The 19,633-nt window shown below is 43.3% G+C and overlaps 1 protein-coding gene across 3 annotated transcripts in view; it reads right to left on the bottom strand.

Annotated features, from left to right (window-relative positions):
* LOC115571088 (wings apart-like protein homolog) overlaps nucleotides 1-19,036 on the bottom strand; it is a 41,627-nt gene extending 22,591 nt beyond the window's left edge. For all 3 annotated transcript variants that reach the window (XM_030400149.1, XM_030400150.1, XM_030400151.1), the window contains exons 1-13: nucleotides 18,707-19,036; nucleotides 17,366-17,874; nucleotides 12,820-13,564; nucleotides 10,958-11,370; nucleotides 9,864-9,988; nucleotides 3,792-3,887; nucleotides 3,514-3,684; nucleotides 3,094-3,230; nucleotides 2,847-2,958; nucleotides 1,917-2,174; nucleotides 1,309-1,420; nucleotides 1,116-1,213; nucleotides 142-218 (exon numbers count right to left, since the gene is read on the bottom strand). In XM_030400149.1, the coding sequence (XP_030256009.1) occupies nucleotides 142-218; nucleotides 1,116-1,213; nucleotides 1,309-1,420; nucleotides 1,917-2,174; nucleotides 2,847-2,958; nucleotides 3,094-3,230; nucleotides 3,514-3,684; nucleotides 3,792-3,887; nucleotides 9,864-9,988; nucleotides 10,958-11,370; nucleotides 12,820-13,564; nucleotides 17,366-17,852 (2,831 nt within the window). In that variant the 5' untranslated portion in view covers nucleotides 17,853-17,874; nucleotides 18,707-19,036. The remainder of the gene's footprint in view (nucleotides 1-141; nucleotides 219-1,115; nucleotides 1,214-1,308; nucleotides 1,421-1,916; nucleotides 2,175-2,846; nucleotides 2,959-3,093; nucleotides 3,231-3,513; nucleotides 3,685-3,791; nucleotides 3,888-9,863; nucleotides 9,989-10,957; nucleotides 11,371-12,819; nucleotides 13,565-17,365; nucleotides 17,875-18,706) is intronic.
* Between the last annotated feature and the right edge of the window lie 597 nt (nucleotides 19,037-19,633).

Raw genomic sequence — 19,633 nt, 5'->3', positions numbered from 1 at the left:
TTACATCAGGCGGCTGACCTGCTTCACCCCTCCTGCTGCTGCAGCCGGCCTCTCTGTGTGTGTGTGTGTGTGTGTGTGTGTGTGAGTGTGTGTGTACGTGTGTGTGTGTGTGTGTGTGTGTGTGTGTGTGCGTTTGCTTACTTTGCAGAGGAGATGATGAGTGACGAGTCTTTGTATGCGATCAAGTAGCTCTGGTTCTCCGGGTTGTGGACCGTCACCTGCACGCACACAAACAAACAAAAGCAATGACTTCTTTTCTCCCAGAAGGCAGTTTGTGTTCCAGAGATTTATAAACTGATTTAATCATTCTTGGCATTTTTATTTATTCAGCATTTTTCAAGTAAGCCTTAAAAGCTTAAGTTAATCACCAAGAAATATATATTTCCATTTCATTTTGGGGAATAAGTAACAACATCAGATTTAATTTCTCTCTTACTGGTCAGAAGTCATTTAGAAGGCTGCGTCTCTCCAGCAGGAGTTTATTTTATTTTTATTGTGTTGCTTCGTGCAAAGGTTTTGGAGTTTGTGTTGCTTGTGGCACCGGATACTTAACGGGCCAAATATGTTTAACCTGGCCTGAAACAAAGCGTTCGTTTAACAAACTGAACCTAATTAAGACATGAACCTCTTCTTTGAAAATAAAAAGAGACCCAACAGACCAAACAGGACCTGAATGCACCTGAACGGTCGACGTCATTCCAGAAGTTTACAAAGGTTTTTACACTTTGCATCTCACACTGCCAACTATAATTTCTTCTTTGTGTAAAGATAACCACAGAGGTTAAGAGACAAACATCATTGTGCCTCCCAGCAAACAGACAGACGTCTGAACCTGTATTTCCACTGAAGGGTACGGCACAGCTCGCCTCACTTGGAGCAGTGGATTCTATCTGATCACATCCTGGTGGAGTGAAAAACACTGCAGATAACTGATTGGTCAGAGAGACTCATCATGTGATCACTAATGCAACACGGACATCCTGCACACCGGCTGCAAACACAACACCGAGGTTTAACTGCAGAGTTGCAGCCGTTCCTCTGCTTTGGTTGTTGATGAAATGATGTCTGAAGGAAAGAATATTCTCCATTGTTCCTGTTTATGTTGTCACACTTACACTCTCTAACACCCGTAGACATCTCTCAGCTCCCCACAGAGACGACACCAGCTTCTCCTTATCATCCTCCTGGTTTAAGTTATTAACACATTCCTTCACTGTGGAGAGAAAACAAAACAATCATAATTATCATCTTCATCATCATCATCATTTTCTTCTGTTGCAGCCAATGTGAATTCTTTACAACACGTACCTTTATCTACTATGTGGTCCAGTCCTCCCAGTAGCCGCAGTTCTTCTTTGAACCAGTCTCCCGCTCGCTTTGAGGTCAGCGACAGTAACGTCTCCATGGCTAAATGACCCGTCTGCAGGGAGAGGAGAGACAAAAGGAGTCAGCTCGAATCTAAACTGTCTGATGCATCAGGTCGCTGACATCTCAGCCCACAATGCACTGCAGCAGCATCACGGACTGTTTCCTGCATTTGTACAAGTTGGATGACTGTTGAACGCTGGTATAAAATGGAAGCTCTTGATTGCAAGAGACTGACACCAAAACCTGATATTTACTGTAGGTGTCTGGATCATAAAAGATCTTCAGCTCAGAGGAGCTGCTCGAAATATCTTGACACACGTGGGCGGCTGTGATTCATCGTGACTGAAGAGCTGCTAAAAGAATATCATGAGTCAGAGCTTTTAGCGCCGAGGTGTAACCGCCTCAGTGTTTCAAGGTTATTCCACCGTGACATTATTTGCAGCAGACACTGAGTGCATGGAATTAAAATGATCCAGTGTGGTGACTAAATACACGAAACTAAAGACCAGAAGTGCAAGTTTGAAGTAGGTAGGTTCCTTTTTCTGTACCGTTATGTTCTGTAGGTCCAGGTGCTTGTTGTGCACCGTGTCACACAGCTTCCTGATCTTCTCCTTCACCTTGGCGATTTCCCTGGCGCTGAACTGAGGGGTGGAGTCTACCTCTACCTCTACCACAACCCCGCCCCCCTGGTCCTGGTCCAGCTCCAGCAGCCGGATCATCAGGTCCAGACAAGACCGGTCCAGATCCATGTTCAACCGGTCTCTACTGAGGATATACATCAGAGACGCCGTGCACAGAGCCAGGTTCTGCAGAGAAGAAATGTATTTCAATAGAGTTGCATGAGTCCAAAATAGAGGAAAATAAGAGTTTCTCAAACCAAATTCAGTTCTGAGATTTTGGAAAAGTCTTTGCTTTGATAGAAATTCAGAACTTTCTCATGGCTTTGTCATTATATACTGTAGATAATGCTGAATTTCCAGATGTGCGTAACATTAAAAGGATGGGATTACGATGCCAGATGTCCTCGCACGCTCGCTTAAATTCCAGCAGATGATATAATTTTCCAGTCTGTGCACAGTTACTTTGTCAGAACTCCCGTACAGATGGCTTGTAAATGTGAACAGGAACATATTGGGGCTTCTGATCTCCTGAAACAGCTCGTCCGCCATGCAAGTTAAAAGTTTCTTCTGTCAGAATTGCCCAGTAACTCTTACTATCTCAAGCAGGTGTAAAACATTGAGTCAAACTGAGGAAGATTTTCAAAATAATGCGGTTTCAATCAGTCTTCAAATGTCTACGTCAAAATGCGCAAAAAGAAAAAAGGTTAATTGAAACATGGCTAATGCAGCAGCCACCTATCCAGCCTAACAAAACAGACAATAACAATTTAAAACGAGCTAAATGACATTATTCCGGCTGTAGTTTCATCCAGGAAGCAGAGTGAAGGTGTGTGTTTGTCTGAACTGTCTGATCCTTACTGGGTGTTGTGGGGCATCGTTGAGTGTTTTGAAGACCTGCGCCACCTTCCCTCTGGCCCTGAGGTGCATCCTGAAGCTGGGCATGGCACAGCGCGTCGCCAGGCTGATCACACTGAAGAAACAACACGACACGCGCAGCATCAGCAAACAGTGAAAAGTATATCTTGATATTTCTGTCATTTACCTACTTTAGATAAGCTTAATGTAGAAGAGTAACAAACAGCAGCAGATCCCAGCAGGTTCATACCTAAGGCAGCGTGTGTTGAGAGGCTGTCCAGTCTTCAGACCAGTCGCCAGATACTCAAAGTCATCAGTGAACTCCTGGTTCTCCCCAAACTCCACCACGTCATTGAAGTGCTTCACATGCTGGACGACTGTATACAGCTGGACAAGGCAGGAGAAAGTGTGAATGAGCACGATGAGTCCAGAAACACCTTTTAAAACATTTGTCCTACTGTGGATTTAAACCAGGTTTGCAGGTTAAATTGCAGGTATATGAATCAAAATGCAATCAAACACTCAAGGATAAATCTGAATCCAACTCTGTGTCCACTAACTCAACGCTTTATGGCAGCAGATTTAAAATTTAAAAATCTGACATTTTCACAAGCCATATGAAGTGGTGGGGTGGAGTTGTACAGTTCTAGGATAAGTGCCTGATAAGTACCTCCTTGTGCTCCTTGCGGCATTTGAGTGCGGTGACCTGGTCCTGGTAGAGATCTGTGGGGATGGTGACACACTTGGTGACCTTGGGAGGAGGGGGAGGAGCCTTAAACACACCTTCGTCCTTCTGAGCGTCAGAGGGCTCCTTACTGGATCCTCCTGCTGCGGCTGGTGCCTGCAAAAATATAAATATAACATGTATGAATAAATGATATCAAAGGGTTTTAAAGCTGAGTCTTAATGTGTGTGTGTGTGTGTGTGTGTGTGTGTGTGTGCACTTACAGGAGCAGTCTGTGATCGTGAGAAGAAAGGTGGAGGCGGCTCCTCCTCGCTCTCCAGCGTCCAGTGTCGGGCGTTGTACACAGCTTTGGTTGGAGACTGCAACAAGAACACACACAGAAACAACATCAGTCACACTGGCAGCACAAATCTGGATTTAGACAGACGCAACACAACATGTTTCAACTGGCCTCGGAAAAGAAAAACACTGTTAGGTGATTTAAGAGTTTAATATGAGGAAATGAACCATGTAAGATTGGAATATGCTTTAACTTGTCTGCTGTTATGCAAATGAGCCATCAGAAAGGTTATTACACTTGTTTATTACTAAACTTGATTGACTTTGAATGCAAACAATGTGTCTGATTCTCCAGGAGCGTTTTCTGTCATTCCATGGGAATTATTTTATATCTTTTACCAGACGACTTCATGCATGGAATAATAAAAGATGAAATCTCTGGTCCAGCTGTGTTACAGGAGTGAACTGCGGGACCAGTGTGCTGCTTTTCAGAACCTGGCACCTACATTACCCAAAATGCAACTGTGAGTGGCATTACTGGAGTCATTTTCTCAAATTATGCAGACTTCTCTGGAGCCACAAAAGGCTTTACACTGCTTTATAAACATATGAAGTAGCACTCTGGAAACACACTTTAATGTGTAAAAGTGGCAGAGTTACGCTTTAGACTGAGCCATCGTCTGTTCAGCCATTTAATTAATCACTTGGTTGATAAAATCACAATTTCCCAGAGCCTGAGCTAACATATTCAAAAGTTGTTTTGTTCAACCACTTCTTCAAAACCAACAGATTTTTAGTATTTAGCTCTCAGATGTAACACTGAAGAGAAAACTTCCACCTGTAAAAACATTTTTATCCAACTTTGCATTAAAAAGTTTTGCTCATATAACTGCAAACTTCCCTGAGTTAAACACACATCGTCTCCAGAGATCTCTGTGGAGTGATAAAACTACAATAAAAGTGTTTTGTTATAATCAGAAGAGATTCCTCATGAACTGAAGAGGACCAAAAATCAGAGAGGAAGTCAGCAGATATAAAACAGATAAAAGAGGAAACAGAAGAGTGATGGAGAAAGAAGAAGAAGGGAAACACGATAACTGGATGCACATTAAACTGGTGATCGTCCGCCAGCACAGATCAAACAGCAGGACACACACACACACACACACACACACACACACACACACACACACACACACACACACACACACACACACACACACACACATACAACCATCCACCCTCATCTTTCATCCTTGGCTCGTCTCCTGTCCTCTCCATATATTTTTGCCAAACCTGTGGTTGGTGGTTGCTGGGGCATTCATAATGAAAAACAAAAGAGGGGAGGACAGGACAGAGAGAATGAGAAGAGAGGGAGCTGGCTGTGGAGCAGAGGGCTGAGGGAGGTGTGGGGGGGATTCTGCACCACAGGGTTAATAAGCAGAGACAAAAGAGGAGTTTGGGAACGAGCTTTGCAGTGCTGGAACATCAACACACCGAATTAAAGCCTCCTACAGTAATCTGAATGACACAGACGGACACCTACCCCACCCACCCCGCCCGCCTGCCGCTAAGCAGCATGGGAGAGATGAGAGAGAAGGAGGAAGGTGGGCGAGCGAGGCCGAGCTCCTGCTGCGGACTGTTTTGGCGTTAACAGCAAACTACCTCCTCATCGGAGTCAACAGCACGAGCCCGGGAATGGGCAGTGAAATGACTCCTGTGGCTCTGGGAGAGGTTTCAAAAGTCTGGGAAAACAACTCCCTGATGATGTCGTGGTGATGTCATCATGGTATTGTGGTCTTAGGGAACACTCATTTAGGACAGAAGGCCAGTGTGGAGTTTGGATAACGCAAACATTTGCAACGAAAACCGCTTTCACACAGGACAAAGATCTCACCAGCGCCTGGCTTTTCTCTTCAATCAACAATCAGTCACATATTAAGCGACTCTGCAGTAGTCGTGGAGGTTTATCAGCTGCAGCGCTGATTGGCTGTGATGGAAAGAAGACACCCACGCTAAATTTACGCCCCTTTTCCAGCACGATGCTATGACACTGACGGTAGCACACAGATAGTTTTCCATCTGTCTCCATTCAAGCAGCACTTAAACATTGTTCAGTCTGCACCGAGTTTTAAAGACAAAATGAAGTAAAAGCTATAAAATAAAGTAAACCACCAAATACATGTCTGTACAGATCCTTCATCCCTGGTGTGATGAGGTTTACCATGTGATGCTTACGACCGTCTACCTGAATATACGCCGTCATTTTGGTCGCCCTGAATGTGACAGCGGCCGAGCTCTGTCCAGTCAGCAACATGAAGCTTACACAGGGCACTGATTGCTCTGTCATTATTGGCCAAGTGTAAAACTTCCAGGATGACGAGGTCCAAGCAGGTGCATAATTTCCCCCGGTTGTGCTAAAATTAGTTTGGTGCCCCTGTAGACAGAGCTGTGGACCAAACCACTGCGTTTTTCTGTTTATTCAGATGTGTCCACAGATACAACAACACAGAGAGAACAGCAGTGAATGCTGGGAGCAGTTTGTGCTCTGATCATTTATCTTTGCATTTATCAAGCAGATTTTGATTTAAAACCTTTTTAGCCGTCAACTATTAAATTACTCAACAAATGTTTTGATAATCGATGAGCAATTTTTTACGGAAAAAAGTGTTAAATGTGAATATTTTCTGGTTTCTTTCCTCCTCTGTGACAGTAAAATTAGTTTCTTGTGGGTTGTGAACAAAACAAGACATCTGAAGACGTCTTCACAGGCTTTACGAAGCACTGAGAGACATTTATTTTACCATTTTCGGACAATTTATCAACCTAAAAACAAATTAATTAATCAGGTAAATAGCTGATTGATTAATCAACAAGGAAGGAAGGAATTATCTAGAAAACATGTTCTTATTTCTCAAAGTAGAGATTATGAAATTAAAAAGTTAGATCTTTGAACATGATGACATTTTTCCTCTGTTTCCTTGTGGGGTGACAAATCACACTGATGGCACATCAGTGAAAAGATCCGCTGTGGAGAGGGTCACTGTTCTGGAAGTAATAACTGCTCGTCCTGTAAGAACCGACTCCAAATAAACCCAACACGTCTTCTAAATATGGATGAGTCTGTCTAGGCGCTGTCATTATGGTAACATCTAATATCTCCCAGCGTACTCTGCAGAATAACCTAACAGCACTCCGGCTCCACCGACACACAGTTTACTGTAATTGAGGCAGAGTTTTGATAACTGCTCTGTAGGCCGGTCACTTCCACCGGCTATTGTTTATATAATGAGCCCATCTCTGCTCTCGGTCTCAATTATGTTAACTGAAGATTGAGCAAGGGAGAGAAAGAAATAAGAACAAGGAGGAGGAGGAGGAGGGGGAGGGAGGTAAAGAGCATTATTCACAGAGGTAAAGATGGAGTGGTCAAGAGAAAGTGATGGAGACGGAGAGCAGAGGACATAATTCAACTGAGAGGGAGGAAAGTAATTGTGAGAGTCGGGGCATGAAACTGGAGAACAGCAGAGAATGAGCGAGTACATCAAGTACATTATTACGTTCCTATGGGCGACATGTCTGCTAATACTCTAATAGCTGCTCTGCATCAGAGGAAATTAACTTTACATTTGGCCCTGCGAAAGTTCCCTTCAGGTGCTCAGAGAACTTTACAACAAAGTCATCTCTGCCTCTCTTCAGCCTTCTGACGACACAACAGAGACCATAAAGTCCACTTACAGGAGTGTTGTGGTGAGGTGAGGTAGTTTTAGCGTGAAAACACAGCTGCCAGTGAGTTCAGAAACCTAGAAGTGCCTGATAATCACCTTCAATTCAATGCAAAATACAGCCGCTGCAAAGAAACTTTACAACTTTATTGTCCAGCCGGGGACCAGAAAATTACCAATCAATAGAAGTTGGCCTGATTAAAGTCCATCACTGCATCGATGCAAAATCCTCCTCAACCGCATCATGACGCATATTTGAATAGAAGAAACTCTACACCATTAATCAGCAAAAACCCTGAGCTGAGGCATCAGGAGAGCTGAGGGTTTTCTGCAACGCTACCACTGAGTAAAGAGTTGTGGCAGGTTATAGTTAAACAGGTACACAGGTGTTACTTTGCGTCCTAGAGAAGACTGATGAGATATCTCTAAAAAACACTCTCACCTCTGCAACACTGTCACTGTCTCATTCTACATGCAGAAGTGTTAAAGTGTGTGTGTTGTACAACGTGTTTGTGTTTCAGGTGATGGAGATTTTACATTTAGCTTTATTCGTCCTCTCTGTATTCTTTGTTCTGTACCAGGTCTTCTTCATTTGCACCCGTAACTCTCTTGAACATTAAACACACCCCCACCTTATCAGGCAGTTTAGAGATGTATAATGTTGGTTTTAAAGTTTTGTTTTTGTAAACTTGTCCAACCCTAAAACTTTATAGTTATTCGTTTCTATGAAACCCCTCTCAGCCAAAATTATTATTTTCTTTCCTGCACAATAATGCGCTGGAGAAGAAAAATGTAAATAATATGCAATCGTAATTTACTGCAGACACCAGGGGCAGTGAATCGCATCGTATTTAAATCATGTTCTGGCTAATCCCAACACCCATCTATGAAACTCATTTAAATTAAGAAATTAGTCTTGCTAATTACAGCTACAATCGTGCATCACTTTTCACAACAAAGCTAATAAACGCTGGGAACTAAAAAGAACGCATTAAACAAGCAGCTGTGATGTAGAGCAACCTCGCACAGCTCGTTAAGACAAACACGGCAAACTGTTCTGAGATCTAATTACCAACATTCCTGCAGCATAACGAGAGTAAAATCAAATTATCAGTCCGGTGCAATCCAAGTTTTTCACCTGATGGAGGGCTTAGACTGGAGCCAGATTTATGCAGGAGTGTAATACAGCCTCAAGAAGCAAACGCTGACAATTCATATACTGTAAATATGAGTTACTGGAGGCCTGGATTTCAGCTGGTCTGGCCTGGTGGCATTGATCGGTCTCTACTATAAAAAGGCGGTGGGTTCTTTTGAAATCGACAGAGACTGATATCCAGTCTGAGAGCCGGGCAGCGACGGGCCATTAGCACGCTGATAAATAAAAGAGAAGCAGTTCAGAGATGCTCGAAGACGACTCAATCCCTCCCCTCACACAGCCATGAAAGCCATGAATAAACCAGAACAGGCTCTGCCCACGCACACACACACACACACACACACACACACACACACACACACACACACACACACACACACACACACACAGTGCTGAGTCACAGTGGGCGTAGGTGGACGGTGCGGTCCCCACAGGTACATCACACAGATCTCTCTGTGAAATGCTACGAGGGAACGTTTTACACTCGGGGATGAAACATTTTTTTTCTATTTATTCTCCCTCGTCCAAACTGAAATTAAGCTTTGAGAGTCTTAATGCTTCAGTCGGACGCCAGCGGTCAGATTCCAGGATTTTAATCAAATTCAGCTGCAGCAGTAAATAAACTACAAGCTGTTATGATTATAAATTGACTGTATTTCCATCTATTACAAGTCTGTTTTTTTTAATCCAACTGAATTTTTGCCAAGCTTTGAACATTTTTTATAACTTCTTGTTTAAACTTTAAACCTGGGAAAATATTTAAAAACTGTATTGAGCTTTTCTATATTTCTTGTACTACTTCCATTAAAAAAAAGGACATCAGCCAATAGCAGGATTTTTTTACTCCCAAACTATCAGTATCAGCCCTAAATCTCAGGTTGGGCTCCACATTTACAATAATAAAACTATGAAATATTACATGCCTCCTTTCCTTCATATGGTAAAATATGACAATATTGTGCAGTAAAATCTTATCATCTGTGTCTATTTTTTTCCCTTCCTTGTTCACAGTTCTACAGAGGATCCAGGGATTCTAGCAAGGAAAGTAACATGTGCTTTAAAACGCAGCGTCAGAGGTCGTAACATGAACTATCAGGCAGCACTCAGCAGTCACTGATGCTGTGTGAACCTCAGTGTGACCCGACTGTGATGTGAGGGAACAGAGTGATGATTCTCACCTTCTTGTGTGCGCTGAAGATCCTCCGGAGAGAGTCTTGGTTCTTCTCGGCCTGTTTACCCTTCGTGGGCCTCCTGGGAGCACTGGCCACCACTCTGAGGCCTTCCTCTGAGAAGTCCATGACGTCTGCACACAGAACACACAGAATACAAACTTCACAGTCAGTGAATGGAAATCAAACACATTTAATTTTAACAGGAAATACATAATCAAGGAAATGGTCATGCATGACAGCTTGATTAGGGAGATAACGAGATAATAAGATCCCACAAAACCATCTCTGCAGCTAGAGGGCGTGGTTTAGACGCCAGTGGGAGGGAAAAAAGTTTGGCAGCAATGGCGGTTCATGAAGGTTAGCGTAGCTTCTATATCATCAGTAATACATACATCTCTCAACTGAGGTAAGATTTACAGACAGGCTCCACTGGTTATCTCATACAGTTGATTTTATTAGCTGACGTTAGCCAGTGGTAGACAGATGGTTCGTCAAATCATCTAACAAGTATTTTTTGAAAGTTCCTTCACTTTTCCAACAGGTTTCCCACGACAGGGTTCGAGTGTGACCTGTGGATCTTTGCCGCACATCACCCCACCTCTCTGTCACCCTGTTTACTGTCACCTGCCAATGCTGTCCCATTATTAAAGCCATGAAAAGGCAAAAAAACTACATTAAAGAAATACAAGGTTCCCAAAGACAACTTCCAAGATGGCTGTGTTTAACAAACCATCTGGTGCGTCAGGTTATGGAGGAAGTGCTGCACTAAAGATTAAAAAGTCCCTGAATGCACATTCTTGAGTGTGTGCATGTGTGTGTGTGTGTGTGTGCATGTGTGCTGATGGGTTCATAGTGCATATGCTGGTATGGGGGTAAAAATAAAGCACGGCATGTTAGTGACGGTGTGTTTACATACCAACATGACACAAAAAAAATGACCTTTAGTCTTCAATAGAATCTAGAAATGCAGCCTGGTTATATGAGTAGCCCTGTTACACAAAAAACTGTAAATTAAGTTACATTATCCTGTGTGTGTGTGTGTGTGTGTGTGTGTGTGTGTGTGTGTGAGTGTGAGTGTGAGTGTGTGTGTGTGTTTTAACCTGCTCGTATCCTGCTTTCCTGCCTCTCGGAATACTTCTTGTTCTCCTTGGCTGCCGGCCTTCCCTGAAACTCTTGAATCTCTGGAATTTCCAGCCTCTCGAATGGATCGGGCGGCTCATCGTCGTCCTCGTCCTCGTCCTCTTGTATTTCTTCCACTGCTGTAACCACCGGTTTCCCCTTGGCGGCGGCAGCCTTCTTGGCTCTCCTCCTCCTCTCTTTAGAGCCGTCGTCATCGTCATCGTCTGCCCCATCGCTGTCACTCATGTCATCAAAGCCGAAGTATTTAATTTTGTAACTGGATCCGCCGTCCGTGTTGTCTGCGCTGCTGTCCTCCTGATGAGCGTCTGCATCGTCAAAACCAAAAAGCTCCAGCTTACTTTCCTTCTTTGACTTGGTCTGGGTCGGCCTGGACCTGCGGCGAGGACAGGTACACATCAAAGAACATGTTAAAAAGACAAACAGTGTTCATGAATTTAAGAACTTTTTAAGAACGTGTTTTTTAATTAAGCACTCAGGCGTCATCCTGCAGAGTCTTTATACCTGTCAGGTGTATTTCTCAGTAGAATCTGTTCAACAGTAGCTGACATGAAAGAGCAACCTGCCAAAGTTTAATTAATACTTTCACGACACTTGTCCCTGTTGAGGAAACTAATCTATTAATTTCACCCACGTAATGAAAGCCAACTTTTGTTTCTTGCAGCATTTCAAAAACTTAATTAGATACTCTGTCGGGGATGTTCTCACTTTGATGATGTGAGACTTCAGCGGTTTCAACCAAATAAAATTACTGGGCCTTTATTGTTCATGGCAAACTGAGACTGTAATGAAATGCTACTTTAACCTGGAGCTTCTGGCCAAGAGATGAAAATATGTACAAAGACGAAAATTGTGTGAAATGGCAAGAATCCATAAATACTTTTCACAGAATGATCAACAGTCCCTGTGAGCAGACAAATACCTTCATACAAAACATGTTCACTCAATTTGCTTTACCAATTTTCCTCTTTTGATCAGTTTTCTCGGTGACAACATTCAGAGAATTTAGAGAGAAGTTGTGAGAGCAGAAAGTGAGCAACCTTGAATGTCTATTGCTTTAAGTGCAATCACTGCTCTGCCCAGAGAAGGATGAAATTTGTTTTCATCTACAATGATGTTAATTAATTTAAAATATCACTGAAATTACAACATGGTCAAGAAGCCCTGCCAAATTGTTTCCACACAGCTCCATGTGTGCACTGCGAGTCAACGTGCAACCTTTTCATTGCTAAGAGAACCTGTGATCTGATGTGTTTGCAGGACTACTGAACTTTTTTCCAGTCCAGAATACTTAAGTACTTTGAAAATGTTTAACTCCTGCTGTGGATTTCGGACAGACCGCATGCACTGTGTGCCACAGGAAGTTAGCATAAAAACGATTTCAATTTAACTGATTACTGGATGTAAAACAGCTCTTTTTGTAAATGTTTCTGAAGTAAAAGTCATTAGTAGAATGCTAGCTGTGTAACAAATCTATAAAGTGAATGCATATATGTGGTTTAACAAAATATTTTACAAAACTGGCAACACATCTTGAAGTCAAACCTCATCACTCATCTGTCACCATCCAATATTAGTCCTGATTTGTCTTGATAAAGCTCAAAAATTAGCTTTAGTTACATTTTAGCAGTGGTGTCTCTATCCACTGTAAAGAAATCTATGTCCTTGCATTGAACATGCGTATATGATGATTACAGATTTAAGACAAATCATAAGCTAACATGCTTGTCCTTTAAAAGGCTTCAGCAAAAATCGCATCATCATTTAACAATCACAGCATCAGATTCCAGAGGAGGCTGAGCTCTGCCACCTTGTGTTTTTCTACCTTGTGTTTTGTTGTTCCGTCTTCTTCCGCTGCCAACCCGCCTCTCCCCGCTCCGTCGTACTGCCGGACCCAGCACTGCTGCTACCACTAGAGGGCGCTGCCTCGGTGCTATACTCCTCCACTCCTCGGTCCTGGATGGTGACGTTACACATCGAAACGGAGGAGGGATGCAGCACTGTGTAATCCCTCGTCCTGCCCCGTCCCCCTCCACCACCTGTCGTCTTATTGCTGCCGTCAGATGTGGATTTGGGAGGATCGGTGCCAAAAGCAGCGCTGGAAAAGCCGCTGGAGTCTGAAGCTTTGCCTGAGCCCTGTTTGTTGGGCCTCCTGTACGTCCGACAGTTATTAGAGTTTCTTGTAAGTGATGAGGAGGAGGAGGATGTCTGCGAGTAGTCTGATGTCTCGACGAGGAAGTCCGAGTCGAGCCCCAGGTCCTCGCTCTCACTCAGGGTCTGGAGCCGCGGCGGGGAGGGGAGCTTCTCATGGCGGGTCTGCCCTACATCACAGCTGCCCATTGTGAGACCCACCGAAGACCAAGAGAGCGTGGGGGCGGGGTTTCGAGGTTCCTGGCTGGGCGAGGGCGGACGGAGACCCATGATGGCATCCCAGGAGTCGTACGTGGCCTCAGACCCCGTCTTCAAGGTCGTGGTCTGCGCCAAGGGCTTCCTGTCGCTCTCAGAAGCGTTTTGGTACCACGAGTAGCTGTGCTGGTTCTCTGACAACGAGGAACTCTGCTGGGAATTTCCTGTTCAAAAGAAAAACAAAGTCAGAATCAGAACGATCAGATATAAACTGGTGGCATCCAATGTTATTATTGAGTTAACTTTATTTCAAATACAAGCAGCAGTGTAGAGCTCATTTATCACATGTTAGTTGTCACATGGACAACCCAACCGCAAAAACTAAGCCTTAAAACTACAGCAATTAAAGGTCAATACATCCTTTACAAGCAGTAATCAAATCATCACTTTCTTATTTAAGGATTGCAGGTAACGTATAACGGTGAAGTGAGCTTGTGTCTCCTGACACTGAGGCTTTAGGTTAACATGCAGAATAGGTTAATATGATGGGTGTTGTTCAATCTGGTGCAAACTAATTTCAGCCAAATTCACTCAAACTCAACACTGAAGCAACACAGAGGCTGTAGTTTGGTTTCTTAACTTCACAGGCTGCTTAGAAAAAGCATGGCATGCACAGAGATTGCACCATTTCTAAAAGCACCATAACACCATGAAAACAGGTCACACACTCACACACTCACACCTGGAACTGCTACCGAGCTTCACATCAAACGCTCATTTTCCAGTCGGTGTAATTCTTTAAGACAGTCTAAAAAGGCTCTGGACCCACATGCCAGGACATTACACACACTACGGTTATGAGCAGCACCCCATGGCCATTTCTGCCTTCACAGATAACAAACGGATGACAACATCGAACTCGTTATTCTGAGGACAGGAAATTGCTTCACATGTAACATCAAAGAACATCGTTATCTGTAAAATAGCTGTGGTTCTTTCGGAAGGCTGTGGCATCGCAGCATAAGCGGAGCAAAACTAGAAAGTAGACCATGTTGCTCGCTCATGCACGAGGGCATTTCCCTCCTCGTACTGACTGCTTTTTAAAACGCATACAGCTGATTAAGCAAGAAAAGCATTTGGCTGGGGAGGAGATACAAAGACCTAAAAGTCATTTACTACTTTCGTGATCTCGTTTTATGTTTTGGGTCCATCTGATGTTTTACAAATTAGATCTGCTAGATTTTGAACTAGTCTGAGATGGTGAAGGCTGATCATTGTACTATATTTCAACTTTCACATCCACACTGGCTGTACGGGCTGTAGGGGTTTGTGATCATTTAGTCGTGGACTGTTTCAACATTTGAACCTTCCTTTGAGAACTAACCCAATCCAAAATATAGTCCAAAATAACCACAGACAACATGGCAGACCAACAAAATGTACAACCAGCATCAGGATGTTAAAAATGATCCCACTTTAAACCCTGAACGTCTAAGAGGTTGCAAATGGGCCGCTGAAGTATCTGAGTGTGTCATTAATCCCTTTTCTATTTGCACATTTAACAATGAGGCAGATAGAAATAACAGACTCTAGAGGGGTGACACCTCAGAAACCTGCAAAGATGACAGTTTGGGTGTCTGGCTTCAGGAACAAGATGAGACTTGATATCAGGGTATGTTTGGGCTCATGTGTGAGTGAGTCTGTCTGTGGATCGAGAGATTGCAGTGAAATGCACATCAAAAAGAGTACAGGGGTGAACAACCACCAAGCACCAGACACAGACAAGGGTGATAAATCAGTAAACCAAACTGACTGATGACAACATCACCGTGTTCAAACTTTGCAAAGAGGTTCAGGAGCTGCCAGCTGACCATGGAACGTGACAGAGAGCTCAAGACATCGAGCCGGTCTCAGAGTCCCCAGATCTCAATCCATTTAAACATCCCTGGGATACGCCGGTACAGGTCCGATCCATGGAGGCCCCCCCATTAAGTCAGGACACAGGACACCTACACAGAGCCTGTGTCCATGCCTCAATGGGCCAAAGATACTCCATCAGATTGGGATCTTAAGCTCTCTGTTGCGTTCCTGAGCAGTTTTTGTGGTATGGCGGGGTGCGTTGTCCTTCTGAGAGTTAGGTTGGACCAGGTATTGCCTCACTGGCTCATGGAGTTGGTCTAAGGTGGCTGCATGTCAATCCAAATGAATACTATGAACCAAGGATTCCTAGTAGAATACATCAAAATGAGATGATCAATGTAATTCACTCCCCTTATTAGGACCTTGAAGATATATCTAATAATTCTACTTTACAGCATAAAACCTTCATTTTTTGGTACTTACAGTAAAGCAGGAAAGACTTCTGACTGTACTTTCTGTTCCAAAATGAAGTCTGAATGTAAACATGACTCTGAAAGCAGCAGGAGTCAGCTCTTCAGTATTGGCATTGACATTATCAGAAGTTATTTGGTCAAGGATTTCACCACGCTTACTGAGTCAACACTGTGAGCCTTAGCAGGCAGATAACAGGGCTGCTGGTGGACAGTGTTTCAGCTGAACCTCAGTGTCGCGCTGGCTTCCCTTCAGCGTGGCTCACACTGTGGGTACGTCACTCTGAGCCCAAGTGCTCACTGAGGGACAGCTTGTTGTTCAGAGGCAGTTGGAGTGTCTCTGGCAGGTGGCCAGCAGCGGTCACGGAAAGCTGAGGGCAGTACAAGCTGAAAGCGACGACAATGGCGACAACCGGCTACGAGAGGGAGACAATAAAACTGATTTCTCTGATGCTGCAGAGAAACAGCAAGCACGCATCATCATCATTGTTCCTGAAAATTAAATGATTTCACACAAAGCTGCACAACATGAAACATTAGTCTTCACATTTGTGCAGTGTGTTATTACACCTGTGCTGATGATGCTCAGTGAAACTGTACAAGTTTTATGAGCAACAGCTTCAACCGCTTCACCTCACATAGAGACAAACGCCCAAAAAGTCGAAAGGAGCGTTTAGTTTCAGGTGTCACCGAGTTTGTGAGCCATCTGATTCCACTGCAAGATTACCAAATCATTTCCCCCACACAGGGTTTCTGCTTTGTGCCAAGAGTAATGTGTGTGGTTCATATGAACCTCAGGATGCCACCAGACTGAGCGATCATATCTGTCCATCTATGATGCTCATGATGCGCTCATCCTGGCCAGATGTTGTTTCTAGTCTGCAGGATAAAGATGTTCTGATGATAACCTTTAAAAAACTGTTGGATGCCATTCAGAGCTGGTTTCCATTAAGTCAACAGCTCCAATGAGACAGTTTATCTTTGCCATAATATTAAAGACTTTCAATGGCAAACTACAGAACATTAAAAAGAGCCCATTATTCAGCACCTGTGATGACAGGCCTGCCACACTGTGTTAACATGTTTCAGTTCAATACCACACATACATACACATAAAGAGTTCTTATATCTGAAACATGATCTATCATTATGTGTTTTATACAGCAGTTGATCAACTTTGAAATCCATTAACCTCTTATTGTCATCCATCATTAACATTAAACATTAATATCATGACTCTGTCCTGCATAAACAAGGTTTACCTTTAATGTGTCACTGTAGATTAAACGTTGACTGCACAGTGTAATGGCTTTAGAATAATGACACCGTCCACATTTACATTGGTTCCCTATTAACTCTGCTGCCACTATGCTGTTCTGCCTGCTGCCTGGGAATTTAATCTCATTTCATTCATTCGCAATCATTTCCTGTGTGATACTACCTGCTTTCATGTCTCCATTAAAGACTAAATTAATTAATAAAGTAACATTTGTCCTGTCGCTGGCAGTTGTAACTTTATAGAAAACTGAAAGTGATGTTTGTAATTTTGAAACTGGCACCAACAACAGTACAACTTAGAACCACTTCAAATAATTAGCAACTACATTAATCAAGAAATAATAAATCATTGACAAATATAGATGCCGTCTCAGTCTAGATTGAACCATGATCAAAGATTGAATATCTGTGTGTTACCTATGCTAGCACTGCTGCTGTTGAAGAACCGAGCTGTATCCTCCAGCAGTGCGGGCTGGTTCCTGTCATTGGGCAGCCATGATGCCCCTCTGGAGGGGGCCAAAGAGAGAGATCCTCCCTGGAGGCTGGACCTGCTCCCCATGTCCAGAGACAAGCCTGGCCTTTCTGCCAGAGGAGGCTCTGCAGAGGTCGGCTTGGCGGGTGACGACTTGTTGCCACTGCGAGACGACACCGGCTTGGACTCCTCATCGCTGTCGAATCCAAACGGATCCTCCAAGCCATCTGCAGATGGACGGGGCCTCTTGAAAACCCCAAGGACGGAGTCATTCTTGGGAGCGCCTGCGCGCTTGGAGCCCACCTTGGCCTTGTACTTGGTGTCACCCCATTTGGTACTGAGGGTGCCTCTCTTGGTGGATAGAACCTCATCAAACTTGGACGTGCCCTCTCCACCCTTACGGCTGTAGGTTTTAACGAATCTGGATGTCATTGTTGCATCTGGGTCATATTCTCTAGCAGGACAATGGAGCAGACAGAAAAGAACATTGTTTAAGACTTTGTGAGAACCTTTTCATGAGCATCATGGATGTGATTCTCCACCTCACGTCACCGTTTGACTCAATAACTACAAACTGTATTTATATTTATGTTTCAAATTGGGCCGCAGTAGCCAGTGACAGTCATATTCACTGTTCAGCTCATTAACTAGTTCAATACCATCATGAATTTTATAAACACTGATCCAAAAAATATCGGCCTAAAAATAATACTGTTCGCCAGCAAACATTAAAAATCTTTCAATTTGTATCATGTTTGTATGTATCTGGTTTTACTTATATATAATGAGGTTAATACAGAAGCAGTGTTACACAAGTTAGTTGTGGGAATAACTAGCTAACATCTTGAGTACTTCTCAGCCAGCTGGTTTGACAAAACAAGGCTAACATTAGCTTACCAGCGGGCTAATGGCGCTAAGTTACCTATCAACACTGGCAGGATGCTAGCAGAAGAATTATTGGAGATACAACATAATCTGCTGGTGGGGGTGAACCACATCAAGCACGGAGTCAGTTTAATTACCAGCCGAGACATGTGTCACGTAAAAACAAATCACCTTTCTCCAAGTTACTACTAAGCTAACGTTAGCTCGAGTTTTAGCCGTTACCATTAGCAGAGAGCTCAACAGAGGAGAGGAGCCGTCACTCCAGCAAACTGCTAGCTTCAAGCTAACAGCTAACAATAACTACAAACTGTCATCGTGTCGTGCCACAACCAAAACAATCCACACATATGCCATTTTCTACTGGTAAGCGAACATTGACTACTGCCCGTATTTCCACTTACTTGGTGAGCTAAAGGGCCGATCCGCACAAAACACACTCCAGAGCCGAAACGGCCGTTAAACTCGCACAGGACTGGGCCTGTTTCCCTGATTCAAGCTGCGGTGCACAGTATAAACAAGGCCGATCAGACGCCCTTAACGGCAAATCAGCGGGGTCGAAAGACTGCAGGGTGAACCGCAGACCCAGACTGTTGAGAAAAGAGCCAGTTTATAACCAAATCTAACGAAATCGGCTCTTATTATCAAGCTATATCGCACTCGATTGTTTCCTCCGGGCTGCGACGAAGGCTTCCATTGGACTCCCCCGGTACGTCAAGTTACCCGGAGATAGAAGAGCGTCACCGGAACTTGTGTTATCTATCCTTACAAATAAAAGCATAAATTGACCATGGGGAGTAAGTATTTTAATAAAGGCTACTTTACATCGTATTAATACATAAAAAGCACATTCTGTAAAATGTGACTTTAATACATCCCCACTTATTTATATATTATTCGATTTCACCTTGAAATTATTATTCTGTTTAGGGTTTAGACTGGCTGGTTTTTGCCTGGTTTTGTTTTGAAATGTTTAACCGGAATTGCTTATATGTAGCACTTCGACATTCACACTAGTGGCTTCAGCAATCTTATCATTACAAATGCCGCGTTCAGGTACTCCCATTAAACTCGTAAAAAGGTCAATTCCAAACGACGCACAGTTAAATCCTCGGAAAATGAAGCGAAATGGAGAAAAAAAAATTCAACTCAACAGAGGAAATCACAGATAAAACGTTTATGTAGTTACTTTGGAAAGTGTGTGTTGTTATTTATTTCCTGTGAGCAAATCTAAAACATATTTTAATTGACAGTGTTTCTGAACTCCCTTTAAACAACCTTTAAAATTTAACAATCTGTAATAATAATCTAATTGTAAAGGAGCCACATGC

This window comes from Sparus aurata, chromosome 20 (genome assembly GCF_900880675.1).
Source record: "Sparus aurata chromosome 20, fSpaAur1.1, whole genome shotgun sequence".
In the NCBI taxonomy this organism is placed as follows: Eukaryota; Metazoa; Chordata; class Actinopteri; order Spariformes; family Sparidae; genus Sparus; species Sparus aurata.
The sequence above is the reverse complement of the archived record's forward strand: the minus strand, read 5'-3'. Positions and strand labels throughout refer to the sequence as shown.